Consider the following 18,382-nt stretch of genomic DNA (forward strand, 5'->3'; position numbering starts at 1 on the left):
CCAGCCAGCGGTGACTGAAGGGCAGAGGGTAGCTGAGGGAGGAGGTACTGCCCCCCCAGCAGGGCAGAAGCCTGCTCATCTGCATGGAAAACGAATCACAGCTTTCAGGAAGGAGGCATTAGGTTTTGCTCAGGTCACTGCATTGATCCAAGTCACTTCTTGCCCCTACAATCACTGTATCTTGTGCAAATGAAGCAGCGGGGGCAGGAACCCCCCTTTTCTTGCAGCAGCCCTGCGTTAGGTTGACTCATGCCAAACACAGGCCTGCATCCTGACTGCCGATGAGCTGGGTTAGAGGCCAGCCCTCCCAGCCACTTAATAGCTCCCCCCAGCTTTGCCTCCTTTTGCAAGCACAGGCAGTTAAGGATCTGCCTGTGTAGATGTTCCCCAACTTCATGTTCTCAAATGAAAAAAACCCACAAACCTTATGAAAAGAAAACGTCCTAGCTGTTGCATGCAGTTCTGGCTCTGTGATGAGTTACACGCACGATATATGCTGGAAGCTACCAAATTCTCAAATCTGCTAACGGGAAGAAAGCAGGATAGCTAGAGACAATCATCTCTTGGGTGATCAGCTGATGGCATGATGGCAGACCTGTCTTTTCCTGACATTGCATCTACATCTATCTACGTCAGCAGCTTTTTGGGAGTCTGTTGCCTTCAGACTACAGGCAGTGCCACAAGCTCTGTGCTTTCTCAGAGCAGGGCCAGGTTAACTCCTGGTGTGCCTCTGCGCTGCTTTGGGCAATTGGTGGTGTACACTCATTTCACTGAACTGAAAGAGTAGTGGGAGGACCCTCCCTGCTGCTCAGTGCCTTCTGCTTAGTTTTTTCTGTCACAGTGTGGAGCAGAAGGAAGATTAGGTTATTAGAGAAGGCTATTCCATGGTGGGAAGATATGGGGAAGAAATGAGGTTGCTATGTGTTGGTTCAGGTCTGCTGTTGTGAGTTGTGTTAGTCCATATGTGTGCTTTGCAGCAAAACCAAAACTGATCCTTTAATGGGATGAACTCTGTAGCCTTGCTATGGCAGCATGGAGCTGAGCACGGTCTGTAAAGCACGTGTAGCATAGGAGATAAAATCCCCCTGTGGGTTTCTAGCAGTTTGTGTTAACTAGGGAATCTCACTTTTCATACCTCCCATGAAGATCAACTCTTAATTTGGTGTTTTGAGATTCAAACACCTTTTAAGGTACATGGTGCTTTTTCAACAAGAAAGCAATGTATTTGTTTCTACCAGGAAACTTTACAAGCGTTACGCTTTCCTGCGCTGTGAAGAAGAACGGGAACAGTTTCTGTATCACCTGCTCTCGCTCAATGCTGTGGATTACTTCTGCTTCACAAGCGTCTTTACCACAATCAGTGAGTTGAGGAATAATTTTTTTTCCCCCTGGGTAAAAATTAGTTGCTGTCATGATTTATAAGAGACGATGTTGCTGTTTCTGGTGTCTGAGTAGCTGAGCCCTTATCTGGAAACCTTGGTTGTTCCTGCCGGGCTGATGGGTGCTGGGTGTTGCTCTGGGAAACCAGCTGGAGAGCCAAGGTTGTGTGGGAGTGCTTTGGATAAGAGCATTGCACAAAGCAGAGTAATCAGCAGAGAGTGCTGCCGTAGCACTTGTTTTTTCTTGCTAAGTTGTATAGTCTTTTTCATCCTTCCCTCCCAGACAAGTCCTCTACATCCTAATGCTTCTTTCTGGCCTTTGCTAAGTGTGCATTCTACAGCCTGCTCTCTGCAGGCTGAGGAGGAGATGGAAGTCTTGGAGGATGAAATACAAGGCATTTTGTGCTCTGCTGTATATTTTAAATCTCTTTTTGTCTTTCCTTAAATACCAAAAAGATTCCCTCTCCTTTCCTCTCCTGTAAGAAGGAGAACAGACATTGGATCAAAATCTGAAAATTAATCTTTGTCTCTCCAGCACTGGGCACTGCAGAGAAGGCAGGACCCATGAGATGACCTAATTATTTGTATTCACCTTGGCAGCCCTTAGTCTTCATTTTCCTGCCTGTTCAGAGTGAAGTGAAGCAAGTTTAACGTGGCTGTCAAAACAGGCACTCATTCGACTTTTTCTCCTCTTAAAGCAATAATAAATCCCCTCAGAACTAGCACAGCGCGAAGAGATTTATTCATCCTTGATTATCTTATTTCTGTGGGGCATCCAGCTTGGCAGCTTTCCCCTGTAGGTCAAACGCTTGGAATTTGAGGATATTTTTTTTGAGTGCAGTATCATTGTATGGCACACAAAAAATAAAAACGCTGGCTTATCTTACCCGGTCAAAAAGGCAGCTTGTGAAACATAAGGAGAGAGACTCTTGCAGTGCTAAGCATGCGGTATCCGAGTCAAATCCAAATTGGGGTGGGTAGCGGTCCTTGTCTTAAGCAGGTATGGGTGGTACAGATTTAAAAGCAATAATAATAAGAAAAATATTATAAAATAAAAATATTATTATAAATAACTTTAGAATTGTTATTATTTATTAATTGGGGGGGGGGGCGCTGTCCACAGACTTGAGACTTTGGCTATGCTATTACCAGCCGTGCCAGCGTTTATAACATCCCCTTTTCCCCTGTAACCTTCCGTGTGCCCCCTTCATCCTTTCAACCTGCCGGGGCCGGCGGTGGCTTGCCGCCGACGGGCTTTATTATCCCTTTCCTCGGCAGACCCCGGGGCCGTCGTGGCGCTGCCCCGGCTCTGCGGCAAGGTTCTGCGGCGGGGCTGCAGCACCACCGTGCGGCGCTCGCGCTGCCCGCAGGCGCCTCAGGGCAGGCGGCACCGAGCCCCCTCGCTCCTCAGGGCAGGCGGCACCGAGCCCCCCCTCGCTCCTCAGGGCAGGCCGCACCGAGCCCCCCCTCGCTGACCCGAAAGCGGTTTGAAGAAGCTGCTCGCAGTAATGAACGCGGGTGGAAGCTCCCCAAAAGCTGCGCTGCAGAGCCGCTGGTTCTGGTTTATGGCTGGCTGGAGCTGGGAGGGCTGCTGTGACTCTCCGTGAGGGGAGAGTCTCTGCCGCCGCAGCCAGGCACTCTCCAGGTTCGTAGGTTTGTCTGGCCCTTCATAGGGAGAAGCGAGGAGGAGTTCTCCTTGTTAGGCTGTTGAGACATGGGACGAGAACTTACCTGTGAGGGCAAGGGGTGGTTTACTCTGAGGAGTAAAAAAAGTCAAGACTAACTTACTCTCCCCCTTTCTTAGTGATCCCTTATAGGTCAGTGATAATTCCCATCAAAAAACTAAGCAATGCAATAACCACATCAAACCCGTGGATTTGTGTGTCAGGAGAACTAGGAGATACAGGTGTAATGCAGATTCCTAAAAACCACCTAGAAATGACATTTGAGGTGAGTACATGCTCTTTACCTTTTACTTTTCAATTTGAAACAGGCTTCCAAGTAAACATTAATTTGGTGAGGGTTTATTGCCTTAAGATCACAGTATTTCAGACTCTGTCCAGGTGTTCAAGGTCTCTGTAAATTCAAAACCAGGAAAATAGTGCTGCCTGCCCCTCCTGTGCTAGATGCACACGTACCACATTTAACCATAGGCTTCACTGCTGTCCCTGTCCCAGCCTCGGGCTCCTCTTTTCTCACTTAGCCACTCTATTTCCACACCTCATTCCCTTCCACATCTTGCCAGCTATCCTAGTTTTGTCTTTCAGGGCTCATTTCTGACCCCTCATTTCCCTTCCTAGTTTCTTTTCCCTTCTTTCAATTTGTCTTCCCACTTACCACCACCCAGGTCCCAGATTTCTTCTCCTCTTTCTTTCTTCTGGCCAGTCCCAAATTTCTCCTCCTCCCACTTCCAGCTCCTTATCCGACATTGCTTTCCTTCCAACCAGCCAGTCTAACTCCTGTGTTCTTCAACTTCCCAGCTTTGAGTGCTACCCCCAGCAAACCACAGAGCCGCCATCCCCATCGGAATCTCTTCTCCATGCTCGCTGTGGTTTTCTCTTTGCATTTGACTACCCGGCTTTCCCACCCATCAATTACAGGTTGGCTTGGTGCCACCCAAAGCAGCTAGTAGGAGGAACTGCAGGGAAAGCCCCATCAGGCTGCTACAGCTCCGGGCTGTACCATATCCAGTAAGGAGTGATTTTGTAGGCAAATCTGTGACTAAAATTGAAGTTGCATCCATTGACCATATGCAGACTGGTCTTCAACCACAATAGTAAAAAAACCCCCCAAAAATCCACTCTTGCCAAATAAAGTTAGATTTTAACAGAGATAGTGAGGATATTTTCGTGATACAATGGCTGCCTCTCATTTGAGATACTAGTATTTTGTAGAAAAGATCTCCAGGCTTCCAACAAGCAAAATAACATATTTGGACATTCCTAAGGACTATACTAATACTGTTCTGGAATACTCCTTTGGCTGAAGCTTTCCTAAAATATTGACTTGCGTAGCCACCCACTATGGAAAATGTCAGTCCAAGCTGCTTGTTTGGCAGTAGTAGAAGCAATGAAAACCAAGGTCTTGCAAGGGAAGTGTTTAGGTGACATTAATAGATGTTGCTGCCAGCCCCACCTACAATTACATATTGCACTGGAATTCACAGTCCCTTGTTTTCCTTGTTCTGTCTCTTTGTGATGTTAAGAGTCTCATGTCAGTGATTTTTGTCTTGCCCAACGATAAGCAAATCAATCTTTGGAAATTATAAAGGATTTAGGACTGCTTCATAGTGTAGAGTGAGTCAACTGAAGGTTAGTATGCTCAAAATGCATTTTTGAAAAGCTGTTTGTACTGAAGATCTATTTCTTCTATAAAAGCACACCTTTTTATCACCTTAGCTCAGAAATTTGTAATTAACACTTCTCAGAAATATTCAGAGTGCTCACAACAAAGAATGTAATCTCTTCACAAGCTTTTAATAGTTTTATTTCAGGGTATTTCTTTTCTCCTGTCTTAAAATAATTATTCTGTTTTTCAAAACACTTTGCATGTTTGGCTGAAAATACTTGCTGTATAAATCAAAGAAAACTGAATAAAAACATACATTTGAGACCATACGTGTGCATGTGGTGGGAATGTGTGGTGTTTGTTGTTTTTTTAAATTAAGTAAAAATTATTATTCATTTCAGTGCCAGAATTTAGGGAAGCTGACAACGGTTCAGATTGGTCATGACAACTCAGGGCTACTAGCCAAGTGGCTGGTTGATTGTGTCATGGTCCGAAATGAAATAACAGGACACACATACAAGTAAGCAACAAGTTTTAATTTTCTTTGTCTGAAATTCCACTGTGGGCTGATTTGGGTAACCAATAAGGTTGAGTTGGTCCCCCTCACCCCTGGTTCTCTCATTTCAGAACCCCTAGTTGAAGTCAAGTAATCGGCTAAGTATTAAATGAGACTTGAATGTAGGATTTTCTTTGCATCTCTCTGAGACATGACAGACAGTGTGGATACTTTTGAAGTGATTCATATGTTTGTGTCTAATAAATATATCTCTTGATTTAAAGTAGTGTGTTAAAATTGTGCACAAATGAACTTTTCAAACCCCCAAGAGCTGGAATGCTAGTTTTGGACAAATCTTTGATTTCTTTTTCTTTTAAAAAATATTCAAATATCTAAGTACCGTAACAAATGTACAGAAACTGGGATTACAAGAAAATAAAAGTTTTTGATGACTTCTTAATCTTCTATTGAGTACATACCTCTTGTGTCAAAATGACGTCCTAACTCATCATTGGTTTTACAAAACATCTGGCTCAGCAGACTTAATTTTTTTTTTTCTAAATGTGGACTTGGAAAACTATAATTCAGAGAGGTGAGCTCCAGAGCTCAGAGTTGGCCACAGCGTATGGGGGAAAGCAGGAGGAAATGGGGTACAAGCACTGGGGCTGTGGACGTGTGCGTGGATTTCGTTAGGACTGTGGAGGGGGTCAAAAAGTACAGCAATAAAATGTGAGGTAAGGTTTGAGTATGAGGAGACGTCACAGCTTCAGTTGGGTGGGAACTCCGTGTGGGGGTTTAGTTGTTAATCATCATGGTATTTGTAAAGGTTGAATATCAGTTGTGGTTGCAAGTGAAAAATAACGCAGCAGAAATCAAGATGTGGCCCATGCAATATGTGTATAACACTTTTGGTCGTCCCGTGCTTTCATGCAAGCTTTGCGAATTTCCCTTTTCCTGAGGATGGAAGTGAATGTAGTTTTCTGGTTTGGTCCTGTCAGTTGTGGTGCAGGGGATGCTGCCTGCTGAGTTCTGGTTTGTGAAAGGTTTCTGGCTATGGAGTATTCCCTGTCTATTAGCAGTGTTTGTGGGCGCTAGCTGTCCCTCTAACTTTGAGATCAAGCTAGATTACCTGTGTGACTGACCTGTGCTTGTGCTGGCTGCATGGCAGGTTTCCCTGCGGGCGATGGCTGGGAAAGGGCGTTGATGATGGCAGTCTGGAGCGAATACTCATTGGAGAACTTGTCCCCTCCGCGTCTGACGAAGAGCTGGGAAAGCAGTGCCGTACCCCGCCGCAGCAGAAATCTCCTACCACGGCTCGACGACTGAGCATCACTTCCCTCACAGGGAAGAACACCAGTAAGTCCTTTCCTTTGTCCCCAGGGCACTAGAGAAGGAGGCAGCAACTGCTGAGAACTGAAGCTCCTGTGAACAGGAGAGCTCCTACTGAAGCAAGGCTTGGTGCAGAGGAACAGCTGCAAGCTGATGAGTTTTTCCTGCCCCAGTTTGTGTGTCTGCACCTTACTCTGACTGTACACATTGCCTCTTTCAATGTCCCCATTTGACAGTTGAGACATAATAATCTCTTTCCTTGGAGCATGGAGACAGGAGATGAGGGAGGAGGAGACGAATTTGTAGTAGCTGATGCTGCTCAGCTTCCCAGCTCACTCTGCAGTCAGTGGGAAGACAGTCCTCTCTGAAGGGCAGTTCAGATGGGGTTGCTGCAAACTGTCTTCTGGAGGAGCACATCTCCAGAGGGACGCAAAGGGACATCTACTTCACGTCCCTAAAATTAGTTTTTATGAGTAACTGCATCTGGCTACAACAGGGCATGGAACTCTAAGAGCCATGTGAGGCATTTTCCACTAAACATACAGATGATCACAGCGTAGATCCTGTTCATAAATCTGTCCGGCTCCTGTAAAATTAGAGGACATGACTGCTGAAATGTCAAGCAAGGAAAGATTAGCCTCCAAGAGTAATGCAGCATTTAAAAACCACCGCGGAACCACTGCAGCTCTTCACATGTGTGAGTCCATATTAGCTGGAGGAGTGGGCACCAGAGCTACCTGCCAAGCATTTCCTTAGGTCTGAGAACACCAAGGCCCAATAATTCACTTGTCTTGTGAGCTACATGAGGGTCTGTGTTAGACTTGTTAGTATTATTTACTAAAATCATACTGAATTACTCCATGCTTCCAAAATAACAGTTGTAGGACAAGCTAATAGCAACCCATGTATGTCTGAAAAACTAGAAAGGACTCACAGAAGAACCATGAAAATGACTGAAGTCTGGAAAGCTTCTGCTTAAAATGAAGTTTTAAAAGTTCAGTCTGTTTTAAGTAGAAAGTGAATGAGGGACTAGATAAGTTTCTGCAGGTACCTGCATAGGAAGATGAGATGGTAGCAGGTGGAGGCATAGCATGATTCAGTAGCAAAGGCATACAGCTAAACAGATTGAGAGCAGAAACATGACATACATCTTAATACAGAAGATAACTTAGTCTTGGAACCATTAATAAGGAATATTCTCTGCCTGTGGCCCCTCACACTGGTACAATGACTAGACATGTGCCTAAAGTAGGTAGTTGTTTTGGCTCAATAAAACATCGTGGGTTCAAGTCAGAAATTAATGAGTGCTGGGTTTTCTGGCCTCCGTTGTGTAGGAGTCAACTGCCTGGGCTACAACTTTTCAGCACTTGTCTCTTCATGTGAGGGTTGCTGTACTCTGTGCGATGAGCAAGATGTGATTATCTCAAATGAAATATTTATCAAGCCAGATCCTTGAGTTGTGCATTTTTAAGTAGGGTGATTTATTTGACTATTCCAGGGTTGCTCATCAGTTGCTTGTAATTAAGGCTCAGGTTTACTCAAGACAAATGATTGCCTGAACTCTGTTAAAGATACAGAGTAATTTCTGCAGTTCAAGTTATGTCATCATGAGAGTTTGATGCATGGTTTAAAGTTTGTATCTTCAGCTAGTATGTTCTCCATCATTTCACAGAGCCTAATGCGGGACAGATCCAAGAGGGAATTGGGGAAGCCGTGAACAATATTGTGAAACACTTTCACAAGCCAGAGAAAGAGGTACTTCCTACTTTTCATTACTTGCCTGGTATCTACAATGCATGTAAATACTTTTATAAACAGAAATGGAACTGAAGCACCAGTAGACACTGTTAACCTTTAGGTTTGAAGCTTCTGGCATACAAACAAGGCAAGTTGTACTTACAGACTCTCCCTTTCCCACAGAGAGGGAGCCTTACCATTCTGTTGTGTGGAGAAAATGGTCTGGTCGCAGCACTGGAGCAGGTCTTCCACCACGGATTCAAATCAGCTCGCATTTTTCATAAGAATGTCTTCATCTGGGATTTCATAGGTAAGCTGGTATGTGAGTTGGAGGCAGAAGAAAGATTAGGGCAAAATGACTGCTCACGCACAGACCTTGGATTCTCATCAGCTAGGGTGCCATTTGTTTCTGCCTAGCACCTGCTCCAGGTTCCTTAAAGTCAATGAGAAACAAGATGGAAGATGAGAAATACTCAACTCTGTATAAGGAATGAGTGTGAATCTGTGCAGAAATGTAAAAATACTTCAAATTCTAGTCATTTATTCATAGTGAATGTTCAAGCAGCTGCTTTTCTACCCAGAAAGACAGTAGGCTGGAGGTTGGGGTAGAGTAGCAATTGACATTAGGAGGAGAGTTGGGAAAGGGCAGGGAGTGAAAGGTTCAGGTTTCTAGTTGTTTATGAGAACTCTCCTAATCACTGCACTGGTCTTCTGGTGATGCTTATCTGTAGGCCTATGTTGTGGTTATTTAAGACATACTTAGTCCCTTAAAAGATGCTCGCAAGTTGAGATACTTAGCCTGAGGGTAAGTGCTTACTCAGAAAAGGTGAAAAAATCAAAGCTGATGGTATCACTTACAATGAAACCATTGATAGGTACTCTGGTGCGGCTCCTTGATGTTACCTAACTGTATTAGAAGTTGGCCGGTCTGCTGACCACTGCTATGTAGCAAAGGTGGAGATCACCACCTACCTACGGTCTTCAGAGCGAGGAATCCATATATAAACTGTGCAATAGGTCTTGGCAGGTGTTTTTTTTTTAAGGATTCCCTTGCGTAATTCTATGTCACAATGACGTACTTCTGCTCACTGGGTTCTGATTTTCTTCCTACCACAGAGAAAGCTGTTGCTTATTTTGAAACCAGTGACCAGATTGGAGACAACGAGGAGGCCCTTTTGCTTCAGAGATCTTCATGCAAAACCTTCTGTCATTATGTGAATGCCATCAATACAGCTCCAAGGAACATTGGAAAGGACGGCAAATTCCAAATTCTGGTTTGCCTGGGGACAAGGTACTTAACTGCTCTTCCTTAAATGTGTCCTCTTGCATTAGACTAAAAGAATATTTTTACACCATTTCTATTATCTTTAGTTTTCCATTTTAAGACATCTCATACCTATCTATTATGCAGTACCTATTTTAGGCAGCTTTAATACTACATGAAAAATTGGAGCAAAGAAGCAGTAATGATACATAGCTAGTGTCTAAACTGCTAAAAATGTTTTGAACTCTTTTATAACTGTTAGCTTGACAGTCATATGTATGAAATGTGTCTTGAAATTGTATTTTTGATGAAGTGCTGGCTTTGGGAATGCAGAGTTCCTTTGCAAGAGCTGGTGCATTTCTAAATCCTCATTGAATCTCTTTGTCTATGAAAATGGGATGTCTGATACAATTTTGACAAAACTATTCTAGACTAATCTTTCTTTCCTAATAGGATGCTTTCTGTCGTGCACTCAGGGAGGGGCAGGGGGGCCTTAGTTGTATTTTGGAAGGTGGAAGTTGGTGTGTCTAGAAATAAGTGCCATTTTTGTCCTGTCTGTCTGGATACATGGAAAACCAGTTGGAAAACAGTCTATTGTTTTTTCCTGAGTTTTACTTTCCCTGTTCATGGCCTGAAAACATTGCTGAATTCTTTCAAAAAGTCAGTTGTCCGATTCTGCTGATATCTTTCCACCTTCATTCCTATGCTATGTTCAGTTACCTGTATTTTACTAACAAAATCAGGAGTTATGATCACACAGGAAACTTTTATGTGGAAACAACACACATCACGCACAAAAAGAGACTGCGTGTTTGGGGTTGTGTTCCTGGAGAAGAATTTCAGTTTGAGATCTGTTGTACTTGGTGCTAAAATAATTCCTTTCATCCCCTTTGCAGGGACCACTTGCTCTCTCAGTGGATCCCCTTGCTGGCAGAGTGCCCGCCCATTACAAGGATGTATGAGGAGAACGCTCTCCTACGGGACCGCATGACTGTCAACTCCCTTATTCGAGTCCTACAGACACTGCAAGATTTCAACATCATCCTAGAAGGATCGCTCATTAAAGGAGTGGATGTTTAGCACGGCTTTGCTGAGAAGTTCATTATTCCTTTCTCAAGCAAGCAAACCACAACTGGAGACCTGTCAGGACTTGAACGCGATGGTAGCACACCACTGTAAGGCAAAGCTGCCGGTTGAAGCGGGAGTGGGAAGCCCAGTTTGTGCCCGACGGGGACTGTCCTCTAAAGCTGCAGAAAGCTAAGATGCAGTATTGTAGTTTATTTCAAACGGAAATTTAGTATAAAATAGAGTATTTTCATGTGTTAGATGTGTGTAAATATGCTACCTTCTCTAAGAAATTATATTACTCTAAGAAATTTTTCTTAGACTGAATGTTCTTGTTCTGACTATGAGTAGCTTAAACCCAGGGGAAGGACGGGGGGAGGGAACGACTGAGGTGGGAAGGGATGCCGCTACTTGCTTGCAAGGAAGAAGCCAATCATTGTGTAAATACGGCGCAAACTCAGCAGGGCTTTTTTCAGGTATTGCAAATTAATACAGCAAATATTCTTATGTAGCCATTGTGATTGTCTCACTCTTGGAAATGTTGTGAGCATATGCTGGTTTACCCTGCTGTACATGGTGTCTCTTAGTTTTTTGTTTGTTTGAAGACTCAACCCTTGCACGGAAGTTGAGTCATCATTTTTTTTCTGTAAGGTCTTTTGTGTCACTTCTGTTGATCTCCAAAAGGGGAGACAGTGTTGAAATGCTTAAACCCTGGAGAGGACTGCGGTCAGCCTCGGAGCCTGAGAGTATGAGAGACCTGATTAAGCGGTGCTGCTGCAGCCTGAGATGGGGAATGATGTCTTGCTTGACTCGCTCGGTGTGTCCCTTGCCTGTCTGGATGTTCTGATGATTCCCCCTCACCCTCAGCCAGTTTGTGTTGTGGGTGACTTTTTTTCTTTTTTCCCCATGTTGAGGAATTTGGTTCATACCAAATTCTTGCTATACTTGAGAAGAGTCACTTGCTGTAGAGCTACAAACACCGATGTTGCTGTGCTACTGAACTGTATCAGCTGGTTTTGAAATGCTGACAGGTTATGAGTCTTCCTTTATCCCACAGAATGAGTGTTCCTAGGAAGTACAGAATCTTTGATTACTTTTTTTTCTTTAAATTATCTAGCTACAAAAAAAAGAAAAGGAATGAAGCTAAAGGAGGAAAAAAGCATCTCACTTTGGTATTTTGAGGCTCCTCTCCTACACTTTCCAGTTAATGTGTTAGTAATACAGCATGTATATATAGATACAGCTCTTAAAGAGGAACTGGGAGCAACCGAAATCCTGTACGCTAAAAAATTAACAATAGATTACATTAAAATCATCTTGTGGATACCATGCAGCAAATATGGAGTGTATTTTCCGTTCTTGTGGATGGGAGTTGGAAGGATCTGACAGCACAGTTAGCTTCATCTGGTTTTAGCTTTTGGAGGTTAGTTTAAATATAGGTGTTTGTTTTCACTTGTCTGTTCCCTGTGATCTTGCCCATTTTGTCCATGGATTTCTGTGGATTTCTGACTGTCAGCTGTGGCTTGGGAAAGGCCCCTGACTGGTACTGTAAGTGTATTGCCTTGCACTGTGCTCTCACGTGGCATGAGGAAGGACTTGGGAATGGTGGGGAGTGGCAGGTCTCGGTACAGCGTGCACATGGTGGATAGAGGGATGAGAGCTAAGGAAAAGGAAAGAGGAATGAAAATTAGGGTTTGCTTTCTCACCTGCCTTTTGTCAAGCTTCTCTATTTTCTGCTGTCCAGTTCTTATAACAGCATTCACTTTAGTGTCAAAGTTTCACATCATATTACCAGCCAGAAGAAAGCTCTTCATGTGACTTCGCTACATTAGAAGGGAGAGTTTTATGTTATAGAAGGTTTTTTTACTTCTAAGAAAGAAGTAAAATAATGCTGTCAGGGAGTCGTTGACTTTAATGAGGGTTCCAGTTTGTAATAACTGTTCTTTCCTCCTGGGCTTGTATTTCCTTATACTGACTAAACTTGTCCCAAATACCGTAGGCAGCACTGCCATGTCATTGCTGTGGGCGTGAGTAACTAATGTAAAGGTTGTGAATGGTGTCATGAGTTAGTAGCCAGAGCCCACGGCTGTGTGACATATCTCTTATGTTTCCAGAAATGTGAAATTTGGAGGGTTAGGGTTTTCTGTCTGGCCAGGCAAGTCTGCTTAAAGTCAGCAGAAGATGCATGACAACCCTTCAGCAGCAATTGAAAATGCGTCCCTAGTACTTAACTCTATCAGTAAATTATACATTTAGCACCAGAAACCATGTGGCAGCATTATTTGGTAATGACTGCTTAGGATGTTTTGATTTCTATTACAGCTCAGCCCTTTTATGTCTAATGACTGCTATACATGATTTTTTCACGCCCAACCCCATCTAAGTGACTGTCATTTTACTGAAATAATAACCTCTTTAGTCCTTGGATTTCTTCACAGCATCATCTGCATTTGCTAGCTGGATACTTCTCAAAAGTATACTGCTGCCTACTTCTCCAAAGACTATTTATGACTTAAGCAGTCGTAATATTTATCCAACAAGACACGGGTTAAGTGCGAGCAGGATAAAGTAGAAATGCGGGCACCTCTAAAGGTCAAGCATAGATTAATAAACCACACGGAGAGAAAAGGGCAATAACCACATAAAGTTGTTCTTAAGTTAAAATAAGTCAAAACCTGAGAAATTTTAAAATTCAAAACAGGGCCTTCCCCCATTTCAAACTACATTAAGGAACCTTTAGCACTTAACTTTAACACAACTTCATGTCAGCTTTTTTGGCAAGTGTTGACTTGTTTGATTTTGTCAGGATTTGCATCATATTAATAATAATACAATAAAAATAATGTATGTCTAATAGGCAATAAAACACCCTAAGATACCTTGAAAGGGGCACAGCTGAGTGCCTCAGATTCCTAGAAGACTAGTTATTTGACAGCCTTGGGAGTACAGTTCTTCGTGGTGAATTTTTATTCTACCATGTATGATTGTTTTTATTTTAGTAGGCTACTTTTGTTTATTGGAAACTGTGAGGTTTTTTTTCTGTAAGGTTTACAGAAATCATTCTACCCACTAGAATGGTGAGAAACCCATCAGGATTCTTCTAAGCTAACACGGTTTTTACTTCAGTGTTAAAGCACCTTCATGGGTTGAGAAAGGGAATCTTGGAAAAGACCAAAGCTCTCTTGTATCTGCTTCTTAAAAAGAAATTCCTATCCAATACCCGTCTGCAGATGTCTGAGTTTGCATAGTCCTGTTGTACTAACACCCAGCATGGTAACTCAAGGGAGTCAGAGAATCAAATGCCTCACTGTGTACAAAATGTGTATTTATAATTCTCTGAAACGAATGAAATTCTACTGTTTAGTGAAAAATCTACTCATGTTTATTCTGAGTTGGTTTGTGCATTAGATATCATTGTTCAAAAATGTCTTTTTAGAATAGTTGTGCGACGGCATATTTGAGAAAATTCCTTCTTTCAATCAAATGAAGGTGCGCATCTTAAGGGGAAGTATTGTATGTTACACTTGAAATGTACAAATGTGCCCTGTATAGCTTAAAATGACCCTTAAATGTCTCCATTACGTATATTTTGTCTTTACATTATTACTAACTGAGTAAGAACTGGATTATTTTCAAGACAACATTAGTAAAAGTATTGTTATATCAAGCACTTTAACATACATATCACAAACTGACATGAGTTTTTCAGGTTTTGAAGTACATTGAAATACAGCTTTTCATGCTATGTCCTTTACAAATAAAACTGTGAGAATAACGGTTGGTGTCACTTTCTCCTTGCAGAGGAACTGAGAGATTTGAGTCTCAAGCCAAAGAGCTGATCTGAACCTGGAGGGCACGTTTCCTAAAGGGCACAAGTCGAACAGAAAGATTCAGCTGACAGTGACTCTGGTGCTGGGAACTTGCTGAAGCATAAAGGGGGTGTGAGGGTCCCCTCTCAAATCCTGCCCTTCTGCCTCCCCTGGCACAAAAGTCTGACTGTGCCCAGCCTGCCCAGCTCTTCGTTTTCAAGGCTTAGGGGGAAAGCGCGGCTGATCGAAGGGAAGAAATGGGGTCACAGTGAAGTTTAGCTCTTAGCAGGGTGGCGTTTGCTAGGCAGCCTGGGTCGCTCTCCCTTAGTACCTGGAGTGCGTGGGCAGGAGTGGGGAGAAGGGGCATCGGATCCTGTTGGCAGCAAAAGGAGAAGTGTGGGATGAACTGCAGCCGAGGGTCTCTCTCCTCTCTTCACAAGGGTTGCTTGATATTTGAACTCATGGTTAAAAAGCTGGAATGAAACTCATGCCCATGGCTCATGCTCAGCCTGTCAGCATGTCCCATAAGGAGAGAGGTTGACAGAGATGGGTGCTAGCAACAAAAAAGGTGCAACAGAATGACAGTGAAACACTCTACTTACTTAGTAATTTAAGGCTTTTCTAAATTGGACTGGATTTGCAGAGATTCCCCCCACCCTGTGCCTCCCAGCTGTAGCTCTGCTGGAATTGCAAAAATAGGAGAAATTTTGAAACCTGCATGGTTGAAATGCAGTTCCCTGCCTGTCTGCGTGCATGGTGTATGTGAGGTGAGGCATGTCAGTTCATTCATTTTAACTCTTGGTTTTGAAAAGGTAGAGAGTCTCAGGAGAGAGAGCTTGGGACCCTACCTGTGGAAATCCTCAAACACATTGTTTGATGATACTGACGTTTATCAACAGCGTAGCAGCAAGATTGTAGTGTATCTCCTAAATGTGAATAAAATCCACAGAGCTGCTTGTGGTCAAATTTCAGTAGGAGTGGTCATGCTTGATACAGCTCGTTACTAAATGTGTTAGGCTTAAGTATGTAAATTAGAAGTAGTGGGATCTGACATCTTAAAGGCAGTAAGTGTTTGAAGTAAAGCAGGACTGAACTTGTCCAGATGAGGAAGTGCAAATAACTTCCTCTCCACTGCGCTGTCATCAATGCAGTCTGGGAACACTACAATGTTTTCTGCAAAGGGTAAGTAGAAGAAAACTGTCTGAGGAAACTTGTACGTGTAGGAGTTGAAATAGCTGTAGTTTGTCCCTTTCCAGCATTTCAGGTGAGCTTGTTGGAATAAATTGTGCTCAAGAGCGGAGCTGCTTTCTCATCTGTCACCCCATCAGCTCAGAGGCTGAGGCTCCTGTCGTGGCAGTCAGGGAGCATTTCCTTGCTGACAGTCCTATTTTCTCTCCTGCTATTCCATCACACACGTATAAGCTGGTTTGAGCTCAGCACACGATGTGAAGGGAATGGGAACATTTCTGTACTTTCTGCTATCTGGTAGCTGGTTAAGGTAACCTATCTGCTGAAGCCACTGTGAAGCTGATTTGTCAGTGGAAAGCTGTAGTCCTGCAGGAAAGCTTGGCACTTTAATGGGCCCGTCTGTATTCCCTGCAGACCTCACAGGGCATCTCAGCTCCTCTGAAAGAACTTCTTCTGTCAGAAGAGGATGTGACCAGACAAATTATTTTCTCCTTTAACCAAGCCCACCTCTACCTCAAAGGGGAAATAAAAAACAAAAAAAGCACAACGCCTCTGTCCCCCATGATCCTTACCCACAGCACATTTTTCAAAGGATGTTGCTGTAAAGGACCTCATTGCTGTGTGATCTAGTGACAACCTTGTTATCATTCAATAATTAATTCAGTGGGATCCACAAATTTAAAATAATTGTGGTTTGTATCAGAGAGGCTCAAATATTCAGACCAGTTACTCTAATATGAGTAACAAAGTAATCTGTAAAACATTGTTCCTCCTGCTTGTAGTGGTTTTCCAAGACTTGTGCAAGTCTACTTGTCTTGCACAAGGGGTAAACATAGAAAACAGCCAAACCTTGTAATTCTTTCTCTTTGTAGAAAATAACCCTCTTCTCCCCAATACAGACCCCTTAGTTTTGTATGACCCTTTCCCCGAGTGATCCATTTACTCATATACCTGGCCAGAGCAGCGTGTTAAAACGGGTGAATCGTGGAGTGCTCTGTTCACCTGGCCACGGGTGTTCAAGCCCTGCTGTAGACTGAAGTGCTAAACAAGAGAACGTGGTGAATGAACAATTGAGTTGTATTTGCAAAGTGTGTTTGGCAGGACCATACAGCAGATGTAATTCCTGAGGAGCTCAAACGCTTATCACAGGGTATCTATTCTCCCAGTGAGAGGCAGGCATGGAGAGAGACTGCAAGAGACATCCCAATCTTTGCACAGCACATTCCGTGCCAGGTTCTCTCCCGCTCCCACAGCCAGCTGATACAAGCCTAAACTCAAATAAAATTAAAACTCCTCCCTCAATAGCAGCCAGATGTTGGGTTTGGTGCCCTGCATCCTTGCGTTCTCCTGCTTTCAACGAGAAGTTTTCACAAAGGCTGCTGTTAGCCTAGGGAAGCCGTTTTCCTTCCCCTGCCTCTGCAGCCAGAGGGAAGAGATGGGCTCCTTCAGTAGGCCTCGTGAGGAGAAACCTCGCTTGCCTGCTTTTAATCATGCCTAGAGAAGTCCAGCAGAGGCAGCTTGTGGAGGCTAAGCTATCATTAATCTTTATAAATATCCCCCCCAACACTGTCCGCCAATACCGAGTTCATTTCTTCAAAGGCATCCAAATGATATATTAGCATGTTCTTTACACACCAAAAAATAAAGAGTTTGGGTGATGGACTGAGGTAGTTGTATTTTTTTTACAATATATTAATAATTTAGATAGGAAGAAAAATTCCTTATTTGTCTTACAGAGGCATAGGATAGAGACCAGAAAATGTGGCTTCAATTTCTGGGTCTCCCTGACTTCCACCGAGACCTTTAAGCAATTTGCTTACGGCATATCCCACTTTGCAGCCAGGGAGCTGAGGTACAGAGTGGTGGGACTTTGCCTCAGCCAATCTCAGCTGTTCAGCCTTGGGGTTAGCAACTGCTCATCCCGCGTCCATTCATCTGTGACTGAGAGCAGCTTCTCAATGCTACTGTGACAGAGGTACCCTGAGGGCTCATCTATGGTTAATTCCAGTTTAACGGCATTTCCAAAACCTGTTGATTTGTGGTGGTGTGGGCATGTGCTAGTCTGTGTATGGTTAGAGAGTTTTGTAATCGCTAGGACAGAAGAACAGGCTTTCTTCATACTTAACTACAAGACAGTGATTATGGTTACTATCTGCAGTGTGATTAAGCGCTACAGAAATGCATAGAAACACTTGCTTGGCTGCTGCGTGAGAATGGCAACCGATTCCCTACCGAAAGGGAGGCAAACAGATGCTTTGCAAGAGCTGGTCTTCCTGGCTTTTCATCCTCAGTGCAAAGCTCTTCCAGGAGGTAGAGCCATCCATAAGTCCGCCTAGAAACTGTGGCTGCTGGGACAAGACAAGTTGTCAATACTAAGAAGCAGTAGTTGTGGTTCAGTGGAGGTGACGGGGATGCCTGCGAGCTCAGCTTCTCCTGGTCTGGCTCACGGCAGGGCAGGGAACATAGGAGAATATAGGAGACCTCCTTGCTGTGTGTAGCTACATCAAGTTAATCCTCTCCCCTCTCTTTGCCCCACAACCTGTCTCTGCTCATTGCAAGCCCAAACAGCTCATCACCAATACCAGAAAACGCATGGTGGAAGACATTTGAAGTGCTAGCAAAAGATTTCCAATAGTAGTCAGAAATGGTAAGTACAATTGAGAATCATCTTTGTTGTTGTTTTTAAAAAAGGCGTGGAATTAATTTCAAATGACCTGGGATGTCAGCCTAAAGACTGTGCTCCTGTACTTGAGATAGCTGTGAACTCTCGCATTAAGTCTCCTTGCCCTGTTTCTTCTGCTCAATGCTCTCACCTGATGAAGTTTAC

General features: G+C 43.5%; 1 protein-coding gene across 5 annotated transcripts in view; it reads left to right on the forward strand.

Annotated features, from left to right (window-relative positions):
- DENND5B (DENN domain containing 5B) overlaps window positions 1-14,333 on the forward strand; it is a 117,395-nt gene extending 103,062 nt beyond the window's left edge. For all 5 annotated transcript variants that reach the window (XM_075756150.1, XM_075756127.1, XM_075756133.1 and 2 more), the window contains 8 exons: window positions 1,239-1,360; window positions 3,184-3,329; window positions 5,069-5,187; window positions 6,332-6,519; window positions 8,165-8,247; window positions 8,413-8,539; window positions 9,346-9,520; window positions 10,390-14,333. In XM_075756150.1, the coding sequence (XP_075612265.1) occupies window positions 1,239-1,360; window positions 3,184-3,329; window positions 5,069-5,187; window positions 6,332-6,519; window positions 8,165-8,247; window positions 8,413-8,539; window positions 9,346-9,520; window positions 10,390-10,573 (1,144 nt within the window). In that variant the 3' untranslated portion in view covers window positions 10,574-14,333. The remainder of the gene's footprint in view (window positions 1-1,238; window positions 1,361-3,183; window positions 3,330-5,068; window positions 5,188-6,331; window positions 6,520-8,164; window positions 8,248-8,412; window positions 8,540-9,345; window positions 9,521-10,389) is intronic.
- Window positions 14,334-18,382: the final 4,049 nt, after the last annotated feature.

This window comes from Balearica regulorum, chromosome 1, assembly GCF_011004875.1.
Source record: "Balearica regulorum gibbericeps isolate bBalReg1 chromosome 1, bBalReg1.pri, whole genome shotgun sequence".
Taxonomy (NCBI): domain Eukaryota; kingdom Metazoa; phylum Chordata; class Aves; order Gruiformes; family Gruidae; genus Balearica; species Balearica regulorum.